The sequence below is a fragment of the Gossypium arboreum genome, chromosome 2 (genome assembly GCF_025698485.1).
Source record: "Gossypium arboreum isolate Shixiya-1 chromosome 2, ASM2569848v2, whole genome shotgun sequence".
NCBI lineage: Eukaryota > Viridiplantae > Streptophyta > Magnoliopsida > Malvales > Malvaceae > Gossypium > Gossypium arboreum.
In genome coordinates this window covers 23,382,591-23,400,332 of record NC_069071.1, presented here as the reverse complement: position 1 = coordinate 23,400,332, position 17,742 = coordinate 23,382,591, and the positions used below count along the sequence as shown (strand labels likewise).

Here is a 17,742-nt window from a genome sequence, read left to right as displayed (position 1 = left end):
TTTTAAAAATTATAAAGATATAGATATTAAAATGATGAAATTACGTAAATATAATTTAATTTCAACCCCTGCATAAAATTTTTTTGCCTCTACCACTACCCTAAATTTTTAATATGGGAGTCAATCGAATTAAAACTCAATCGGCATTATGATCGATGGATGTAACATAAATTTATAATAATATATTTTTTATATATAATATAAACTCCACATATGTTGTATACAACAATGTCTCCCTGTCCTCTTGCAACAATCTATCTCGACGGTTAGTTTACAATCTTCCTTCTCAGTTTTCAAATCAATAGCTCAATTTGAGTTAAGTTTGCCGAGATTGTTTATTTATTTCAGTGTATATATATATTTGCTTGTTCTCAGATTCCTCCAGAAAAAGCGTCTTCCAGATCCGCATTTGTTTCTCTCTTGAATCAATGTTTCAAAAACTGGGGTTTTCCGAAAAGCTTCAGCTAGGCAAGCAATGTTATTGTAAACTTGTTTGTTAATTAAAAGGTTTTATTACGAATCTGAAAGCGTGATGTTGTACGACCCTTCGCTTATTTTAGCCCAAATTGTTTGCCTTCAATGTTTATACTACCTTACACTTGGAGCTTTCTCGTCCTTTCTTGTGGGCTCTCGAGCATCTCGTATGAGTTTGGTCTATCTCTTTGACTTTGTTACTGTTACTGCCTCTACCGTTACCGGTTGGTGTGCCATTGCTGCCTTTTTTCTCACCTCTATTGCGGGTTCTGAATTTAATTCCCATCTTCCTTTTTCCCAATGCTTATCTGCTTCTTCTACCTATCATCTACTTCTTAATTTCTTGTATTGTATGCAGCAAATGCTTGATTTCCATGCCCTGCTTATATAGTATAGATGCATGATCTATAGTACAGGGATCCATTAAGTAGTTTGGCCAGTAATGAACCCACCTTGTTGGTTAACTTTAATATAGTAGGTATTAGATATTCTTGAATATTTTCATAAAAAGAATGATAGTGTTAAAACCAGGTCTTATTTTGGTCGACTATCGCCTATTCTGTGTATTGGAAAATCAATAAGTTTACTGCTGTTTGCTCACCAATGTAGTAGCTATTAGATTTTCTTGAAGTAAAATGTACCAAGAGGTTTAGAGATAGCAACAGTAGTATGCATTTTTCTAAACTTAGCTCATTTTAACTTTCGATTTTGCTTTATTTGGATCCCATGCAGATCTGTCTACATGCTTTATTTGATTGAAAGGGCAAAGAAATGCTTAGATTTTGCAGCCACCCTCTATATTATCCATCTTTCTATATGCACCATATATGGAGGTTGGCCCTCCTCGGTAACATGGTGGGTTGTCAATGTTACTGGATTTGAAATGATGGCTTTGCTGGGTAAATATTTATGCATTAGGCGGGAAATGAGAGAGATTCCATGATATGGTTGAGGAAATCGAAAGAGCTTGGATAATAAAGATGATGGAAAGCAAGTGTTTCGGAGTTCTGCACATGATGAAAAGCAGCCATAAAGCTTGGATATTGGTGCTTAAAAGTAAATCATATATGCAGCTGAGCACACAAGGTAAGGTATTTGTAGAGGAAGATCTAAATATATAATTGAAAGTTACAAAGTTGATAGTTTGTCTGATACTATTCTCTGACTTTATCTGCATAGTTTTGATTGATTTTTTCATTCTTTAATGATATTATTTGATTGATTCTTTTTGGTCTGAAATTTTGGGTTAATCTAGAACTTTTAGCAAATACTGCACACTGAATACAAGCTTATGCTTTAGCACAATGTGTTGTCAGTAAGGGGACGAACATAACTTTGATTTATCCATTAAACCAAAAACATAATGTTTAATTGATTTGTATTTCTTGATAACTAGAAAAAGGGTAAATTAAAAGAAAAGAAAAGAAAAAAAACACATTTTCTTTTGCCCATTCATTCATGGCTGAGGCTTCCATGAAGCTGAAATGTCTGCCACAGCTTCCCCAACAGTGAGAAACAATGAATTCGTTCCCAGGATATTTGATCGATGCATCTTCTCCATCACACTTCCCACAGGATTTACCAAAACAAGCTTCATTAATGGAGGATTTAGTGTTAGTCTCAAAATCTAAAACAACGATTGAAAACATTTATAGGGTGTCGGATGATATATACCTCTAGTGATCTTTTGTCCAGCATCTTCTTTAGTTCACATACCATGTCGATTCCACTTGTATCTATGGCTGTCACAGCTGCCAAAATTGTACCGCTGTTAGCTCACGCACTCTTTTTCTGGTCAAGACTTGCGAATTTTTTCATTTTTCCGTCCTTGTCTAACAAGTATCTAGGAGAAAAAGCCTACCGGAATCAGAGTTAGGCAAAAAGGAGTAACTTACAAGTCATGTCAATAATGATGCATTTCAAAGTGCTTTCATGGTTTGCCTTAATACGTTCTTCCTCCTCTCGAACCCATCTTAACAGCCTTTAATAAACAAACAAATGTAGCGTTCAGTGACATAATATAATGATATGTTGAAATTGCAGAGATAAGTTACCTTTCTTGCAGATAAGTTGAATTTGCAAAGTAAATTGGGGAATCAATGGCGAGTATGAGAAATGAAGGAACCCTTGAAGCTTCTTTGTATCGGTTGAGGCTTTGGTAGATTTGTGTTGCAGGAATGTTCCCCAACACTAGAGTGTTTGGCCTGGTTACATGCAACAGGATCTTGAATACTGACACTCCCACCTGCATTTTTCCAACCAAAAACAAACCTCATCATATTTCATTCCATATTACATCACCACAGGATGACTAACCAATCACACTTACTGCAATTCCCAGTCCCAGAGGAACCGAAATGAAAAGAACACCAAAAAAGGAACAAATACAAGCCAAGAAATCCAGTTTGTCAACTTTCCACAGCTTGTAAGCTGCCTTATAATCAATAAGCCCTATCACTGCCGTTATGATGATGGCTGCTAATATCACATTCGGGGTGTAATAAAACAGTGGCATCAGAAACAGCAATGTCACCAGCACCGTCCCCGCTAATACAATGTTCGACACCGCCGTTTGTGCCCCCGCGTTGTAATTTACTGCTGATCGAGAAAATGATCCTGAAAATTGAAAATCAATTAGGTTAATATCTATGTCACTTTTGTGTTTTCAGAGGGATGTGAAAGAGTGGTCACCTGTTGTTACATAACATGAAGTGCAAGAACTAGCCATGTTCATGAGACCGATAGCCATCATTTCTTTGTTTCCATCCACTTGGTAGTTCTTTAGAGATGCAAATGTCCTTCCCACTGCAATCCCTTCCTACAACATGTTAGGTATGAATAATTAGGTATGAATAAGATATGAATGTGAATGGTGGTTGAAGAAAAGCTTACAGTGAGGGATAGGATCCCAGTGACAATGCCAGTTTTGATGGCTAAAGCCAGAAATTGGCCATTAAAGTACAACATGTTGGTTGAAGTTGGATTCAAACCCTTCTGCAAGTGCCCAATCTGTGAAAGAGGAAAGCAAACACAAAACTTGGATATGGTTTTTTTTCCCAAAAGATTGTTAATTTTAAAGATATAAAAGGAAGAATAATAGTATAAGTTCATACAATTGAGATTCCATGAACTTTGGATTTAATGAGGAAGACCAAAAGAGTAGAGAAAATCACTGATGTTAATGGGGCGGCTGCTGATATCCAAAAAAGCTTTGGCTTCTTCATGCTCTGCATCAAACATTTCAAACATCATAATTTTAAATAATTAAGCTACAATTTGCAATTTGGAGAAAAAAATTGTGATTAATGTACAGTATTGGATTGCTTTTAAAATTTTAAAAATATATATTTTGTATAGTATTTTTAAAAGGTTTTTCAAATTTTATTTTTACATTATAGAAAATTTTGCAAACTCAATTCTACTCGTTGTAAATAATTCTTGTTTTTAATTTGCAACTAAAAATTGAATATTATAAGGTAATTATTTGATACACTCGGAGATACTTACAATATGCCTTGTGGTCAAGAGTAATAAGAGGAAGCTGAATCCCATTACAATAGTTTCCCAAGACCACTGCATATGAATTCAACCCATATTACTACACTGTAACATGATTCTAAACCACCCATGTGAACTGGCCTTACCTCTTTTGTATGATGAAATACAGAGGTCAAAACGGGAATCAATTGCATTTTGGTAGTGAAATGAACGATTCCCAGCAATCCCTTGAGCTGCTGTAATGATACAATGATTGCGGCACCAGCCATGAATCCAACAAGGGTTGCCTTGGACAGAAAATCTATCACAAACCCTAACCTGTAAAGCCATTAACATACCACAAACCATGTTTAATTTGTTTCAAGTTAACTCCGAGTAGTAGTTGAAAAATAAATACCTCAGAAAGCCCAGAGATGCCTGAAATAAACCAGCGAAGAAGGTGGCAGTGAAGGCCAATTTAAGGTAAAGAGTAGGGTGTTGAACAGGGGACACCTTTTCACTCAACATTGTACCCATCACTAAGGAAGCAATGGACACTGGACCCACTGCAAGGTGTCTAGAACTCCCCAGCAATGAATACATCAATGGAGGAACAAAGCTTGAATCTGCATGAAATTAATGGGATGATAAAAATGTTGATTTTATTTTATTTCATTTATCAACTACATCAGAAGTCAAAACCGATACTGACATAGTCCAATAATAGGAGGCAAATTCGCTAGTTGTGCATAACTGATTCCCTGCGCTCCAACAAAACACACCATCAAAGTAAGGGCCAATTTTCTTCTTTTCTTTTCTCACTTGAATGCAACTCATTTACCACAAAAGGACATTGAATTTCACATGAGGATTTGACTATTTGAGAAAAACTAACGTATTATTTGTAGAATATGACAAAAACCATATATTTCTTATATTATAAAAAAGCATAAAAACAAAATTCCAGTTCATACAAGTCACGGTTACTCATTTCACATAAAATTGTTTAAAAAATAGCCACTCTGATGATCCAAAAGAAGATGGAATGCATTCAGAAAACTCATGAAAAAAGTGGGAAGAAGGAAAATATTGTGATATTGGGATCATGAATTACTTACCTGTGGGATGGCAAGGCTAGCAATGGTGAGACCCGAAACGACATCACACTTAAAGAGGTTGAGATCATAGTGAGAGCCCCACTGTAATATTGGGAACAGAAACTGAAGTCCCAAAACCAGTTTCTTACACCATGTTTGGTCCTTGAATCTGTAGAGAGGATCATCAGGGAAAAATATCTCGGATAACCTGTGTTTTAGCTTCTGGAAAGTGGATTCCTTTGGCGGCAGGCAAACGCTGTGTATCTCCATTGTCACCTCTGCTGCTGTTGACACATTTACACTTGTTGTTGTTCCATTTCCACCATACCTACACACATATTCAACCCTGTCTGAGGTTACACCCATTTTTTTTTTCTTTGTTTTAGTGAAGAATGAAGCGTTTGAATTTATAGGCAAAGTTAAAATTGGAAGCTTGGTATTTGCTTTGCTTGAATGAGGGCAATCCTGTCTTTTTCGTCTTTCCTCACTAAAACTAAATGATCTCCTTAACATAATTTATTAATATTATTAGGTTATGTTGATGAAAAAATTATGTATAATAATAAAAATTTTATTAAAAATCAAGGTTAATATATGTTGTTAATCTTTCTACTTCAATAAAATTTAAAATTTAGTTACCGTAATTAAAAATTTTAAATTTAAGTCCTACTTTTTAATTGAAATTCTAACTTCAATCATTAAATTTATTAAAATTTATGGATTTAGTATATAATTGTCACAAAATAAACATGTTCATTAGTAAATTCTAACATAAATAATCAAAAACAATAATGATTGGATTATGATTTTTAAATTTAAAATTTAAGATGATTGAATTTTTAACTTTTAGAAGATAGAAATATAGGGACTGATGGCTGATTTTAACCAAAAATCAAATGTGACTTCAGTTGAAATGATAAAATTAAGGTTTTAATATTCAATGTTCTTCAAGTTCAAGTCCAATAATGTGTAGTTATTCTTTTAGATTTATTTAATATAAAAAGAAAAAAATACGCTCATAACTATATTTATTACTTTGTAGGGTTAAATCTAAAATTATATATAAATTTTTGTTTAATGTGTAGTTTTGTACATGAAATTTTGATTTGATCTAATTCTCACAAATTATTAACACTTATTAATGTAGCATTGTTTTATGTTTATATGTTGCATACAAAAATATTTATATTTATCTAATAATTAAAATTTTATTTATATTTTTGAATCACAATCAAAATTTAATATGCATAGCTACACCAAATTAAAATTGATATATGAAATTACACATTTAATCAAATTCATATATAATTTTAAAATTTATTCTTTACTTTATAAAAGGAATAAATGCTTTAATTATTTTTCGACTCACTGATTTCACACTAACTCAATGGTTGAATGTTTTTCTTTATATTGCCAAAAAATAATAATAATAATAAGGATTGAGGTTGAGATAATTAAAAAATTTAAGTAATGAAAATAAAGCATGTGATAGTTAAGACACAAAGGATGTACACTATTTGGATTTGTTTTCGTGATTAGAATACGTTAGGGGTCATTATGAACAACATTTATGAAATATGCTTACTTTTTTCCGCACCATTTTATAATTTAATTTATAGGTTTATTTTAATATAATTTTATAATTGATTTAACCTAATCCCGAGACATGTGATAGATTTTTAAAAAATAATTATTTTAAGTGAGTTGGAGAAGTAGTTCAATGCCCACAAAGTGTGAGGGTTTGAGTAAAAATATAAATTTAAAATATGGGTATAAATAAAAAATAATGTTCATTTAGAAAACGGGTCAGGACTCAGGTGAGATTTTTTAGCCCGACCTGAATTTATAAAAACAAAAAAATTATTTTGTTTTCCTACTGTTTTGCTACCATTTCATTATTATATTGCTATCATTTTGTTGTTATTATTTGAATATTGTATAATTGTTAAATTTGTTTCTATTTTAGAGGTATTTGTTTGTTAAATTGCACTTATCTTAATGTTATTTAAGTATAAAGACTTTTTTTTGAAATATTTATTTTAATGTTTTTAGTATATTTGATGTATTATATATTTTTTAAAATTTTATATAAAAATAAAATAATTTTTTAATACGTGACGAACGAGTGAGTCGTGTCCGAGTTTTAATATTTTTATTTGGGTTAGACTTATGTAAAAATTAAAGTCAATTTTTCGAGCCTAAAATTTTATTAGGACTCAACTTATAAACAACTCTAATTAAACATTATTCAAATAAGTAATATTTTAGGAAAATATATTTCTTAAATTCATTTGTTTAAAATTGTGTTTTAAAATTCTAAAAAAAATTTAAGAGTAAAATATTAAATTTCACAATATTGATGCATACATATTAAGATAGAGAGTAAAAATCATATACATATATTCTACTTAAAGTGAATGTTCTCATCTCTTTTATAATTAATATTTTAATGATTTAACTATTATATTTCATTATTTATTTATATAGACCATGCATATTAAATTTGTTGTAAATTTCAAAAGTTTAACCATTTGTTTTATATAAAAAATTTGACACATTATCAATAGAGGTTTTAGACTCTACAAATACACTTAAGAAATTAACAAGTGTTGTATAAAGTAAAATATTAAAAAATATATATTTAAAAAGCACACCGCTAGGGGTAACAAATATAAATGTAATATTTCATAATTGTTGCATTGATTTGTAGGTTAGTTAATTTTGATCAAATTACGACATTTTATGACACGAGACTTAGCTTATAGTATCATCATATTATGTTCACAAGTCATATACATTAAATTATATTTAGAGACTGCATAATGTGACAAAGGAACAAACATATGTCTTGATATTTAGCATTTCAAATTCTATATTTTTAAAAAGACACAATATTAGCCCGTGACAAAAAAATTATATTATATTTTAAACTTAAACTATATTTTTTAAGTTGTTGATATTTTAAATATCATTTTCTCACTAATTTTATAAAAATACACGAGTAATTTGTGTATCGCATGGTATAGAAAATTAGTTTAAATAATAAATATTTAAAATTTAATATGGTTTTGGTAAACTCTTTGACCCCTAGTCGACGCAACTTTTGTTTCACCCAAAGCTTCAACCTCTCTTTGAATCAATAGAATACCTCTTTGTATTTGGAGCAACAACTTAGTGAACTCCTGAATATACTCTCGAATTGTACCTTATTGTGTAGGTCGACGCAATTTATCTTGAGATTTTTCCTTAGCATACTCAGGGTAAAATTGCTTCTTAAATTCAATATAAATCTCCACCCAAGTCCTAATAGTAGTACCACCTCATCTCTCATCTGTAGACCTATGATTCACCATAAAAGAGCAACATCAGTAAAATAAATAGGAGCAGTTTTTACCTTACTGACATCATCCTAAATACCCATCGCACGAAAGTCCTGTTCCATCCCCTAAAGAAAATTGTCCACATACCTCGCGGACCTCATGTAACACCTGATAATTCTAAATTGACCCAAAATTAAAGAAAACTAAGATTTAATTGAAAGGATTAGTAAATTTTCGAGCTCCATTGGGAAATTCAAAATATTAATGGTTGAATTGTGATTAATAGGATCTCAATTCTGGTTTAGTTACTGTTGGAAAATCGAGTTTGGAAAATGCAGCAGAAAATAAATTTAGGGAAAAACTAGAGTTTTAAAGAACTTTTCCAAAACAAGAACTTGATTGTAATATTTAAAGTAATAAACACTTAATCAAAATTATACCTTTTTTATTCATCTAGGATGAATGCTTTAACCAAGTAGCCTTCTCCACTATCCTCAAGCTCACGTCTGCCGAGTGTGGGCTCGCTTCGAATAAAAAAAATTCACAAAAATCATCAGTGAGGTAATTTTGCAATTTCTCTAAACTTTTGAGCCAAGTTATAAATAAAAGAAATATCTCTAGAAATTTTTTTAAATAATTTCTTCAAAGATTTTTTTCTCTACAACTTTCTCTTGAATTCAAAGTGTAGGTAAATAATGACCCAATACTCTCTTTATATATGGAGAGTTTAGAGAGTTTAACTACAATTAAACTTAATCACTTTAAATTAAATTAATATAATATTTATCTTGATAAATATTAAATTAAATTTAATATGAAATCTATTAAAATAATATTATTTTTGGAATAGTTAATTTGAAATCAAATTCTCTGGTAGAGTCCTAGTAGGAGTGTAATTCTTCCATTGCTCAACCACCGAAGAATCATCGTTGCCGGCCATTTTTCGGCCAACGAAATGTCATCGTCACAACCGCCGGCACCCCAAGCTAGTTCGGTTTCTATTGATTCTGTCCGAGCTAGTGACGGGCTAGTGACAGCCCGACCGGTCCTATCTAGCCACTAATTGGACCTGCTGGGAAATGTGCTCATATTGTGTAAACATGCAATTGTTTTATATTTATTTGAACGGTGAATAAATAAATTTCACATTTCACTATTATGTCTTTTGTATTTTTGTCTTTCATATTTTGTATTCATAGCGAAATTGTGACAAATAAATATTAGTTCATTGATTATCTAAGTTCAAACTTATTATAAGTGGCACTGTAAGAACGTTTATATTACGAGAAAGACAACTTGCTTCAGTAGATAATCTAAACAAATCTGTAATCCCGAAAAATAATCAAAGTGAACATTTGATTCAAATACTTAAAAGGATTATTATGTCGCCTACAATTCCAATCGGGGAGATTGCTAGTCTTGGCTATCGAAACAGTTGACTCTACAGGTAGAGATATAGATGTATTTATTGAAAGAATGATACATTGGACTAGACCTAACGTGAATTAATTTTGAATCTATTTGTGAATTAATTCACTTGTGATGTTCATGGTGTGATTTACCTAAATCCTGAATTAGTCACTGACCACGCGTATGTAACTTATGTGCTTTGATATAAGTGAAGGCTTATGCTCTAAAGATGATCGAGCTGATAGCCAGTATGTTGGGTACATGACTTGTGTATGACATGACTTTACTAGCAATAGTGGAATTCATAACTCAATTAAAGAGTTAACGATATCCTCTTATTGGCATTGTGTGGATTGATAAATATGGAACGTGACCACGGGTTGCTTGTTCTCGAATGAGCAATTTATCAAAGTCATTTGTTGACAGTGATCATATTAATGATTAAGAAGACATAATGGTGACAATAAGATCAAATAGAATTGTACTGAGTGAACGAATTTAACTAAAAAAATATCAAGGATATCATATAAGGATAACATAAAGGACGAGGTAAATGGACAAAGCAATTGGATGAATTACTTTCGTAAATAGTATATAATAAGGAGTTTCAATCATGGTACTTCTTGTGGACTGACTCCATAATTAAGTTGTAACACTCCTTACCCGTGTTCGAAGCCGGAACAGGGTACGAGGCATTACCGAACTTAATCACTAATCATCGTATAAAAACCGATTCAATTTCACTCTAATTTAAAACTTTTTCAAACACATTCAAGCTGTCCCTTAAAAAGAGCTTACAAGGCCCATATCATGCTTTAATTCAACCACACACATAGGCAAGCATGCACATTCATAATTTGCATCATTTAATTAATAACATAATCAAGACTATCTATATTAAATGACTTTATACAATAGAGACCTTCAAATAACATAGGTCAGTATTTTAAGCCAATTCCTAGCAACTTAATAACAAATAAACGAGTCTCCATACATGCCAAAGACTTAAATACTTTAAAACCTTTATATATAGATCAATAGTTTGATAGTGTGATTTAACCTCTGGCGACCTCCAACTCGAGCTAACATCTGCTATACTATAGGAAAAAGGAAAGGAAGGGAGTAAGCATTATAGCTTAGTAAGTAAGTATGTAAATATTAATAAAAAATACATTATCATACTTTAAAAAAAGTCACAATATGTTCCCGGAATATTACCATCACAAACACACATACTTTCACTATTACAATCATAAACAGGTTCAAAATAAGCTGTCTAGCAGAGTACTAGAAACTAAATTATTTATTTCTGGAGCTACAGAACTCCAAATTACAAGCCGTTAATTTTATTTGAAACTAGATTCACATATATTCTTACCATAAAATTTTAAGAATTTTTTGTCTAGCCAATTATTACATTTTATTCATTGAATTTACCCCTGTTTCACTGCTCAACTGTTCTGACCACTCTTCACTACGAATCAATTTTCTCCTCATACAGAATTCAAAGGATGTTCTCGTTTATTTCATTTGAAACTAGACTCATTAAGGATTTCAAGCATATAAATTATATCCCATAATTATTTTTGTACAATTTTTAATGATTTTTCCAAGTCAGAATAGGGGATCACGTAGTCATTCTGAACCAGTCTCTCAAAAACTTAAATATCTCATAATATAGAATTCCTTTGCTTGAATAGACTCATTAAGCTCTAATTTGATACCTCATTCAGTCTCTGATTCAATTTCTACTATTTTTGGTAAATTTTAGATTCTAAATCAACGCAACTATCCGAGCAGTTTTATTGTCAATTTTGATCTTTAACACTTCAATTGTATTCATCACTTTCCCATAACAATCTTTCCAATTTCCAATCACATATCGAGCATATTGCTCATAAGTTACACATGTATATACTTACACTTATCAGCACAAAGTCATACTGTGACAGCCCTAATTTGACCCTAGTCGGAATGTGGTTTCGGGACCACAAAACCGAGTCATAAAATTTAGTTAAAATTTTATTTGCATACCTTATATGTGTGGTAGTACTTGTATAAAAATTTGATGTTTTAATTTTTATCTTATGAATGTGAATCTTGCTTGAAAGGATTTAGTTGAGAGACTTAGAAAATTTTGATAGGTAAATAAGTAAGGACCAAATAGTATTGAAATATGAAAATTTGGGTTTGCATGTCAAAATGCCCAAATTATGTTGAGTGGCCGCCAAGCATGGCTTCATTCTTCCAAGATTATGTTGTTTATTATTTAATATTGGTAAGTAATTAAAATAGAGGAGAAATAAAGATTAATAATAAGAAAATGAACAAAAAAAAGGGTGTGTTCATCCTTGCTATCCTTTAGCCGAAAAACCAAGTAAAAGAAAAGAGAAAAGCTTTGGAGAAGTTCGCCATACTTGTATCTAGGTTGAGGTATGTTGAAGTTATTCCTTTAAATTCATGTATATTTTTTGTTGTTAGTTTGAATTCTATCTATCACATGGTTGGATTTGGGGTTGTTGGAGAGTTGGGATTTGACAAAGAAGCTTAAAATTTTAGTTGATACCTTGATGCTATTAACATGTTAGTTATATGGATGTGCTAAGTTGCTTGTTATGTTAGCATGAAAGTTGAAGTTGTTAAGTCATTTTGTTGGAGGTGCGAATTTAGGACTAAGAAGAGAATGAGTATTCGCTAACATAGTTGAAAGGGATGTTGCCGATTTTAGATTTAGATTATGGGAGTGGCTATAATGGGCATTAAGATGTTGAACTTAAGAAATGTAGTCACATGTGGATTTATATGATATTACAAATAGAGGTGAAGCTATGCTAGATTGGGAAAAAGTCGATCAAGTGTGCATGAGAAGAATTTAGGTGTTTAGATGATGTTATAGATGACATTGTACATGTATATATATATATATATATATTCGGCCATCAAAGTGAGTATGTAGGTGATGTTGAATCAAATTTTTGGTGCACATTCGGTTATGTATATATATATATATACATAAGTATGCCCATTCGTGATGTTACCTTTAATTATGTGTATAATCGACTAAATGGGTAATTAGTAAGAGTGGTTGCTCAATATACAAACATACATATGCATGTGTAATTGAATTATAAATGTTTAGCAAGATGATTAAACTAGTTAATTTATTTATTAAGCCTGAGAAGTTAAAGAAGGGGAATCAAGCAAGGGCAAAGCCAAGGACATCGAGTAGCCGGGTCGGAACCGTCATACCCAACACAAGGTAAGTCCTTAAGCACTTTTTGTGAGAACTACTTGGATAGATATTTTTCAGAGTGATTCTCCTACTTATTAATATGACCATATGTACAATTTGAGTTAAGTAAATTGCTTTACCATGATGAAACAACATAGGGCACTATGTGTGCAAAATTATGTGGCACTATGTGTGCCGATTGGGAGGTTGAAGCATGAGGGAATCTCAAATGCACTATGTGTGCGATTTACTATGGCACTATGTGTGCGATTTACTATGGCACTATGTGTGCGAACATAATAAGCACTATGTGTGCAACATTCGGTTGTTGATATAAATTGTGCATGAACGAGGTAAGTGATTGAGCTACTAACTAAATATCGAAATTGAGGTTGTGCGGTGTATGCATAAATTTATCTAGTGCATCGTTGTTCCAAACTTGAGGAAATGGATCTAAATCGATTGGGCTGACTTGGCATTTGATTTGATTGAAGGACTTGGCATGAGATCGAACCAAAATTTAAGAAATTGTAGCATAGTTTGTTATGGTTGGAAAAATTGATTTTGTATTATTTGTTTTTCACTTATGATTATTATTGTTGGACGGTAGAGTAGTGCTTATGACTTACTGAGTTATGTACTCATTTGGTGTGCTTATTTGTTGCTTATTTAGGTTCTTGATCCATTTTGTGTGCTCGGGACCGTCGTCGAAGTCATCACACCGGCTAGCAACTTTTGGTATTTTCTTCTTAGTTGGTCTAGGAGAACATTTCGGCATGTATAGGCTATTATGTTTGTTTGAAATTTGGTATGTAACCTTTTAGCCATGCGAAAATAGCATAAATGTTCGGTTGGATTTGGTTTTATGATGTTTGGTCACAAGTCTTAGTAATTCGGTTTTGGTTGAGTATTGGTTGAGGTCTACTCGATTATTACGCCATATGTCGTGGCTGATTTATTTTCGATTGCTATACTCATGATATGGCTATAGTGTAGTAGGGAGATGGTCGGTGATGATTAGCCTCTGGCATGGCTAGTCATGGTCATAATTGGTGACATGTATGATGAATTATTAGTTAGACCAAGGAAAATCATGAAATAGGCATAGTTCACTCTAGTAACAGATGCAAACAGCAGCAGTGATGTGAGATTCAAAAATCACTAAAAATAGTAGAAATGAAATTAAATAATGAATAAATTATGTAGTCGAATAATGATGAGTCTATTTTCATACAGAAGAAGCGAAATGACCATATGAGCTATATGTTAAGAGATGTTTAAATTCTCGCAAAGCAGGGCCAGAGCGATTTCTGGATCCCCTGTTCTGACTTAGGAAATTTACCATAAATTTTATCGAGATAATTAAAGGTTGTACCTTATATGTACAGATTCATCATCGAGTCTAGTTTCATTAGAGACAAACAGTATAGGCATTGAAGCCCTGTAAAGGGAGATATTTAAGTTGAAATGCACAGAGGTCAGTATAGTCAAACCTTGAAATAGGGGAGACTTTAATGAATAAACTGTACTAATTGGCCCAACCAAAAATTCTACAAAAATTCTACCATATAGATATATGAGTCTAGTTTCAGGGAAAATTTACAGAATTAGATTTTGAGTTTCAGAACTCAAGATATGATTTTTAAAGCAACTATGATACAGTTAGCCAGCATGCCTGGAAAAAAAAATTTAAGGGAAATAAATGAAGTAAGCTCGGTAACACCTCGTGTTCGATTTCCGGTAACGGCCACGGGATCGGGGTGTTACACATACACAATTTCATTTAATCAATTTCTCAGTTGAACGCTTCAGAATAATAACAGATACGCGATGGTATCGCACACAACCCACCTTTAAAATCGAAGCTCTCTTGTACACATAGTGGCCTTCACTTAGTAGCACTCATGTGACCTAGCTCGATTGTACACATAATTTTGGCTCTTTTGTACACATGGTGAACACTTAGTACCACCCATGTGACCTAGCCAGTTTATCTCGTAGCTCTCTTGTCTACATGGTGTCCTTCACCTGGAACCACGCATGCGACTTAGCTACATATATCTCGTAGCTCTCTTGTCTACATGGTGTACACATAGTATCACCCATGCGACCTAGCTACATCATAATGTCTCGTAGCTCTCTTTTACACATGATGTGCACTCAGCACCATACATGTGACCTAGCTACATACCATCTGTATCATCCAATCTTTCCGAAGGTTCAACCAGGATTTCTCTCTCTTTCTAATACTTGATTCCATACTTCCAATAGTCAATTATGATTCAAAAATCAGCTACAATACATAAAATATGCTGAAATACAAAAACATAATAAAGATAATGTATTATTTACATACAAACTTACATACTTTCTCATTTCCATGTCGAATTAATATTGAACATTTAAATCATCATAATTATACTTACTTTCAACACCTCGACAATCATAGTAAATATATCAATTTTACATTGAAACATGCATGAATTAATGCTTATTATACATATGAACTTACCTCGATACTAAAACGGTCATTTTACCAACTTTCCCGATTTTTGATTTTTCTCCCATTCTAGATTCAAATCTCATTTTCCGGGATCTAAAACATCATATTTTACTTATTTAATTAATGTACTATTCAAAAAAGTCCTTAACTCAAACTTTGGAAAAATTACAATTTTGCCCCTAAACTTTTGCATATTTACACTTTTTCTCCTAGGCTCGGGAATTAAACTTCATCCCTTATTCTTATATTTTATGACATGCTGATCATTTGTCCCTTCTATGAAAACATCAAATTCTCACTCTAACACATAGTTATGAACAATAACAACTTTTACCGATTAAGCTATTTTACTCATTTTTGCTTAAAACCGCTTAGCAAAAGTTGTTTAACATAATTTCAGCCTTCATATTCTACCATAAAACACCAAAATAAACACATTTCACCTATGGGTATTTTTCCAAATATGAACCCTAGCTTAAATTATTGCTAGAATAAGCTTAATCAAGTTACTAGGATTCCAAAATCGTAAAGAACTTGAAAAACGAGGCTAGAACGGACTTACTATTGAACTTGGAAAGCTTGAAAACCCTAGCCATGGCTTCCCCCATGCTAATTTCGGCCTCCATGAAAAAGATGAGTCAATTTTGGCTTTATTTTCCCTTTTTATTTCTTTTAATTACTAAATGACTAAAATGCCTTTCAGGCTTTTCTTTAAAATTTTGTCCTATTCATGCCCATTTTTGTCCAAACGAAATATAATGGTCTAATTGCTATTTAGGGACCTCCTCTTTAAACCCCCATTTCAATCAAGTACTTATGAATTAGAACACATATTTTGCAACTTTTGCAATTTAGTCCTAAAAGTCCAATTAAGCACTTTATCAGTAAAATTACTTAACGATATTTTTACACAATATTTTAATCAATAAATAAACCTTAAAACTTAATCAAAATAAATTTTTCGACTTCAAATTCGTGGTTCTAAACCCATCGTTCCGTTTAGGCCCTAAATCGAACTGTTACAACAACTTCTGCAAATAAGCCCTAATAGGCAAATTAAACATGCAATCTATAAAATTTCTTATCAATACTCTAACACATGCATCTAATCACTCGGTAAATCATAAAAATTAATCGAAATAAACTTTTCTATCTCAGATTTGTGGTTTCGTAACCATTATTCCATTTAGGCCCTATTTCGAAATGTTACATAAGTAATTGTGAATTATCAGAACGATACTTCTAGACATAATTACAATTACTAGAGCCTAATTATACAAGTTCAATTAGTCCTTCCGCTAGCTCAATAAAAGCTTGATCGGACTGTATTTGAATTAGAAGAAAATTCTATGAGTTTGAAAGTAATTTAATTAAGCCGATTTATTTTGCGTGGAATTAAATTGGGCAATAGTAAGAATTGTTCAACTAAACTAAAGAATTTGATTAAAGAATTTTCTTGAAAAATTAATTTGAAAAATCTAAGTGATTTTTGTGAAAATTAATTTTGATCAAGTAAAATTAAATTAATCAAATTAATTAAAATTAATATGATATTTTTGAAAATTAATTTTCAAGTTAGAAAATTGGCTCAATTGGTAATTGAACTTGAAAATTAGACCTGGGATCGTAAATTTGGCCTAAGAGACAAAAACCCAAAATCTGGTCGAACAGGACCTAATGTGTGAAACCAGGTCGACGGACCAACTGGTGGCTGGATCGGATCAGTTAGGCCATCACTAGCCTGAACCAAGCAGGTAGAAACCGAACCAGCTCGAGGTGCTGACAGCTACAAAGGCGACATTCCGGTGGCCGACAAATGGTTAACAGCGATGGGTCTTCAGTGGTTTAGCAATAGGAGAATTTGACTCTTACTGGGACTCTACCAAAGAATTTGATTTTAGATTAACTATTCCAAAAATAATATTATTTTAATAGATTTAATATTTAATTTAATTTAATACTTATCTTAATAGTATTTCATTAATTTAATATTAAAGTAATTATCTTAATATTAAATTTAATTTAATGTTTATCTTGTAGATAAATATTCTATTAATTTAATAAGATTTAATATTAAATTTAATCTAATGATAAATATTATATTAATTTAATATTTAAGTGATTAAGTTTAATCATAGTTTAACTATCTACTAAACTCTCCTATATAAAGAGAGTTTTGGGTCATTATTCTGCTTTTACACACTTAAATTCAAGAAAAGTTATAGAGAA

The 17,742-nt window shown here is 31.8% G+C and overlaps 1 protein-coding gene and 1 long non-coding RNA gene across 2 annotated transcripts; one reads left to right on the top strand and one right to left on the bottom strand.

Annotated features, from left to right (window-relative positions):
- The first annotated feature begins 209 nt into the window (after positions 1 to 209).
- On the top strand, positions 210 to 1,713 carry LOC128286800 (uncharacterized). Its single transcript, XR_008277502.1, has 2 exons — positions 210 to 265; positions 1,207 to 1,713. It is a non-coding gene; the product is annotated as an uncharacterized LOC128286800 (long non-coding RNA).
- Positions 1,714 to 1,783: 70 nt separating this feature from the next.
- Positions 1,784 to 5,448, bottom strand: LOC108463912 (probable sulfate transporter 3.4). The gene is made up of 13 exons (XM_017763913.2): positions 5,070 to 5,448; positions 4,664 to 4,712; positions 4,370 to 4,577; positions 4,119 to 4,290; positions 3,982 to 4,047; positions 3,588 to 3,701; positions 3,367 to 3,483; positions 3,166 to 3,292; positions 2,804 to 3,090; positions 2,529 to 2,719; positions 2,370 to 2,455; positions 2,149 to 2,225; positions 1,784 to 2,065 (listed from the first exon to the last, which is right to left on the bottom strand). The coding sequence occupies exons 1-13, from the start codon at positions 5,412 to 5,414 to the stop codon at positions 1,931 to 1,933; spliced, it is 1,974 nt and encodes a 657-aa protein (XP_017619402.1). The 5' UTR covers positions 5,415 to 5,448; the 3' UTR covers positions 1,784 to 1,930.
- Between the last annotated feature and the right edge of the window lie 12,294 nt (positions 5,449 to 17,742).

Excerpts from the sequence above, each read along its gene's own strand:
- LOC108463912 (XM_017763913.2), bottom strand. The coding sequence starts at position 5,414 with ATGGGTGTAACCTCAGACAGGGTTGAATATGTGTGTAGGTATGGTGGA. Across the intron at positions 4,048-4,118 it reads TATTTCATCATACAAAAGAG|TGGTCTTGGGAAACTATTGT; the intron begins GTAAGGCCAGTT and ends ATTCATATGCAG. Across the intron at positions 3,293-3,366 it reads CTGGGATCCTATCCCTCACT|GAAGGGATTGCAGTGGGAAG; the intron begins GTAAGCTTTTCT and ends AACATGTTGTAG.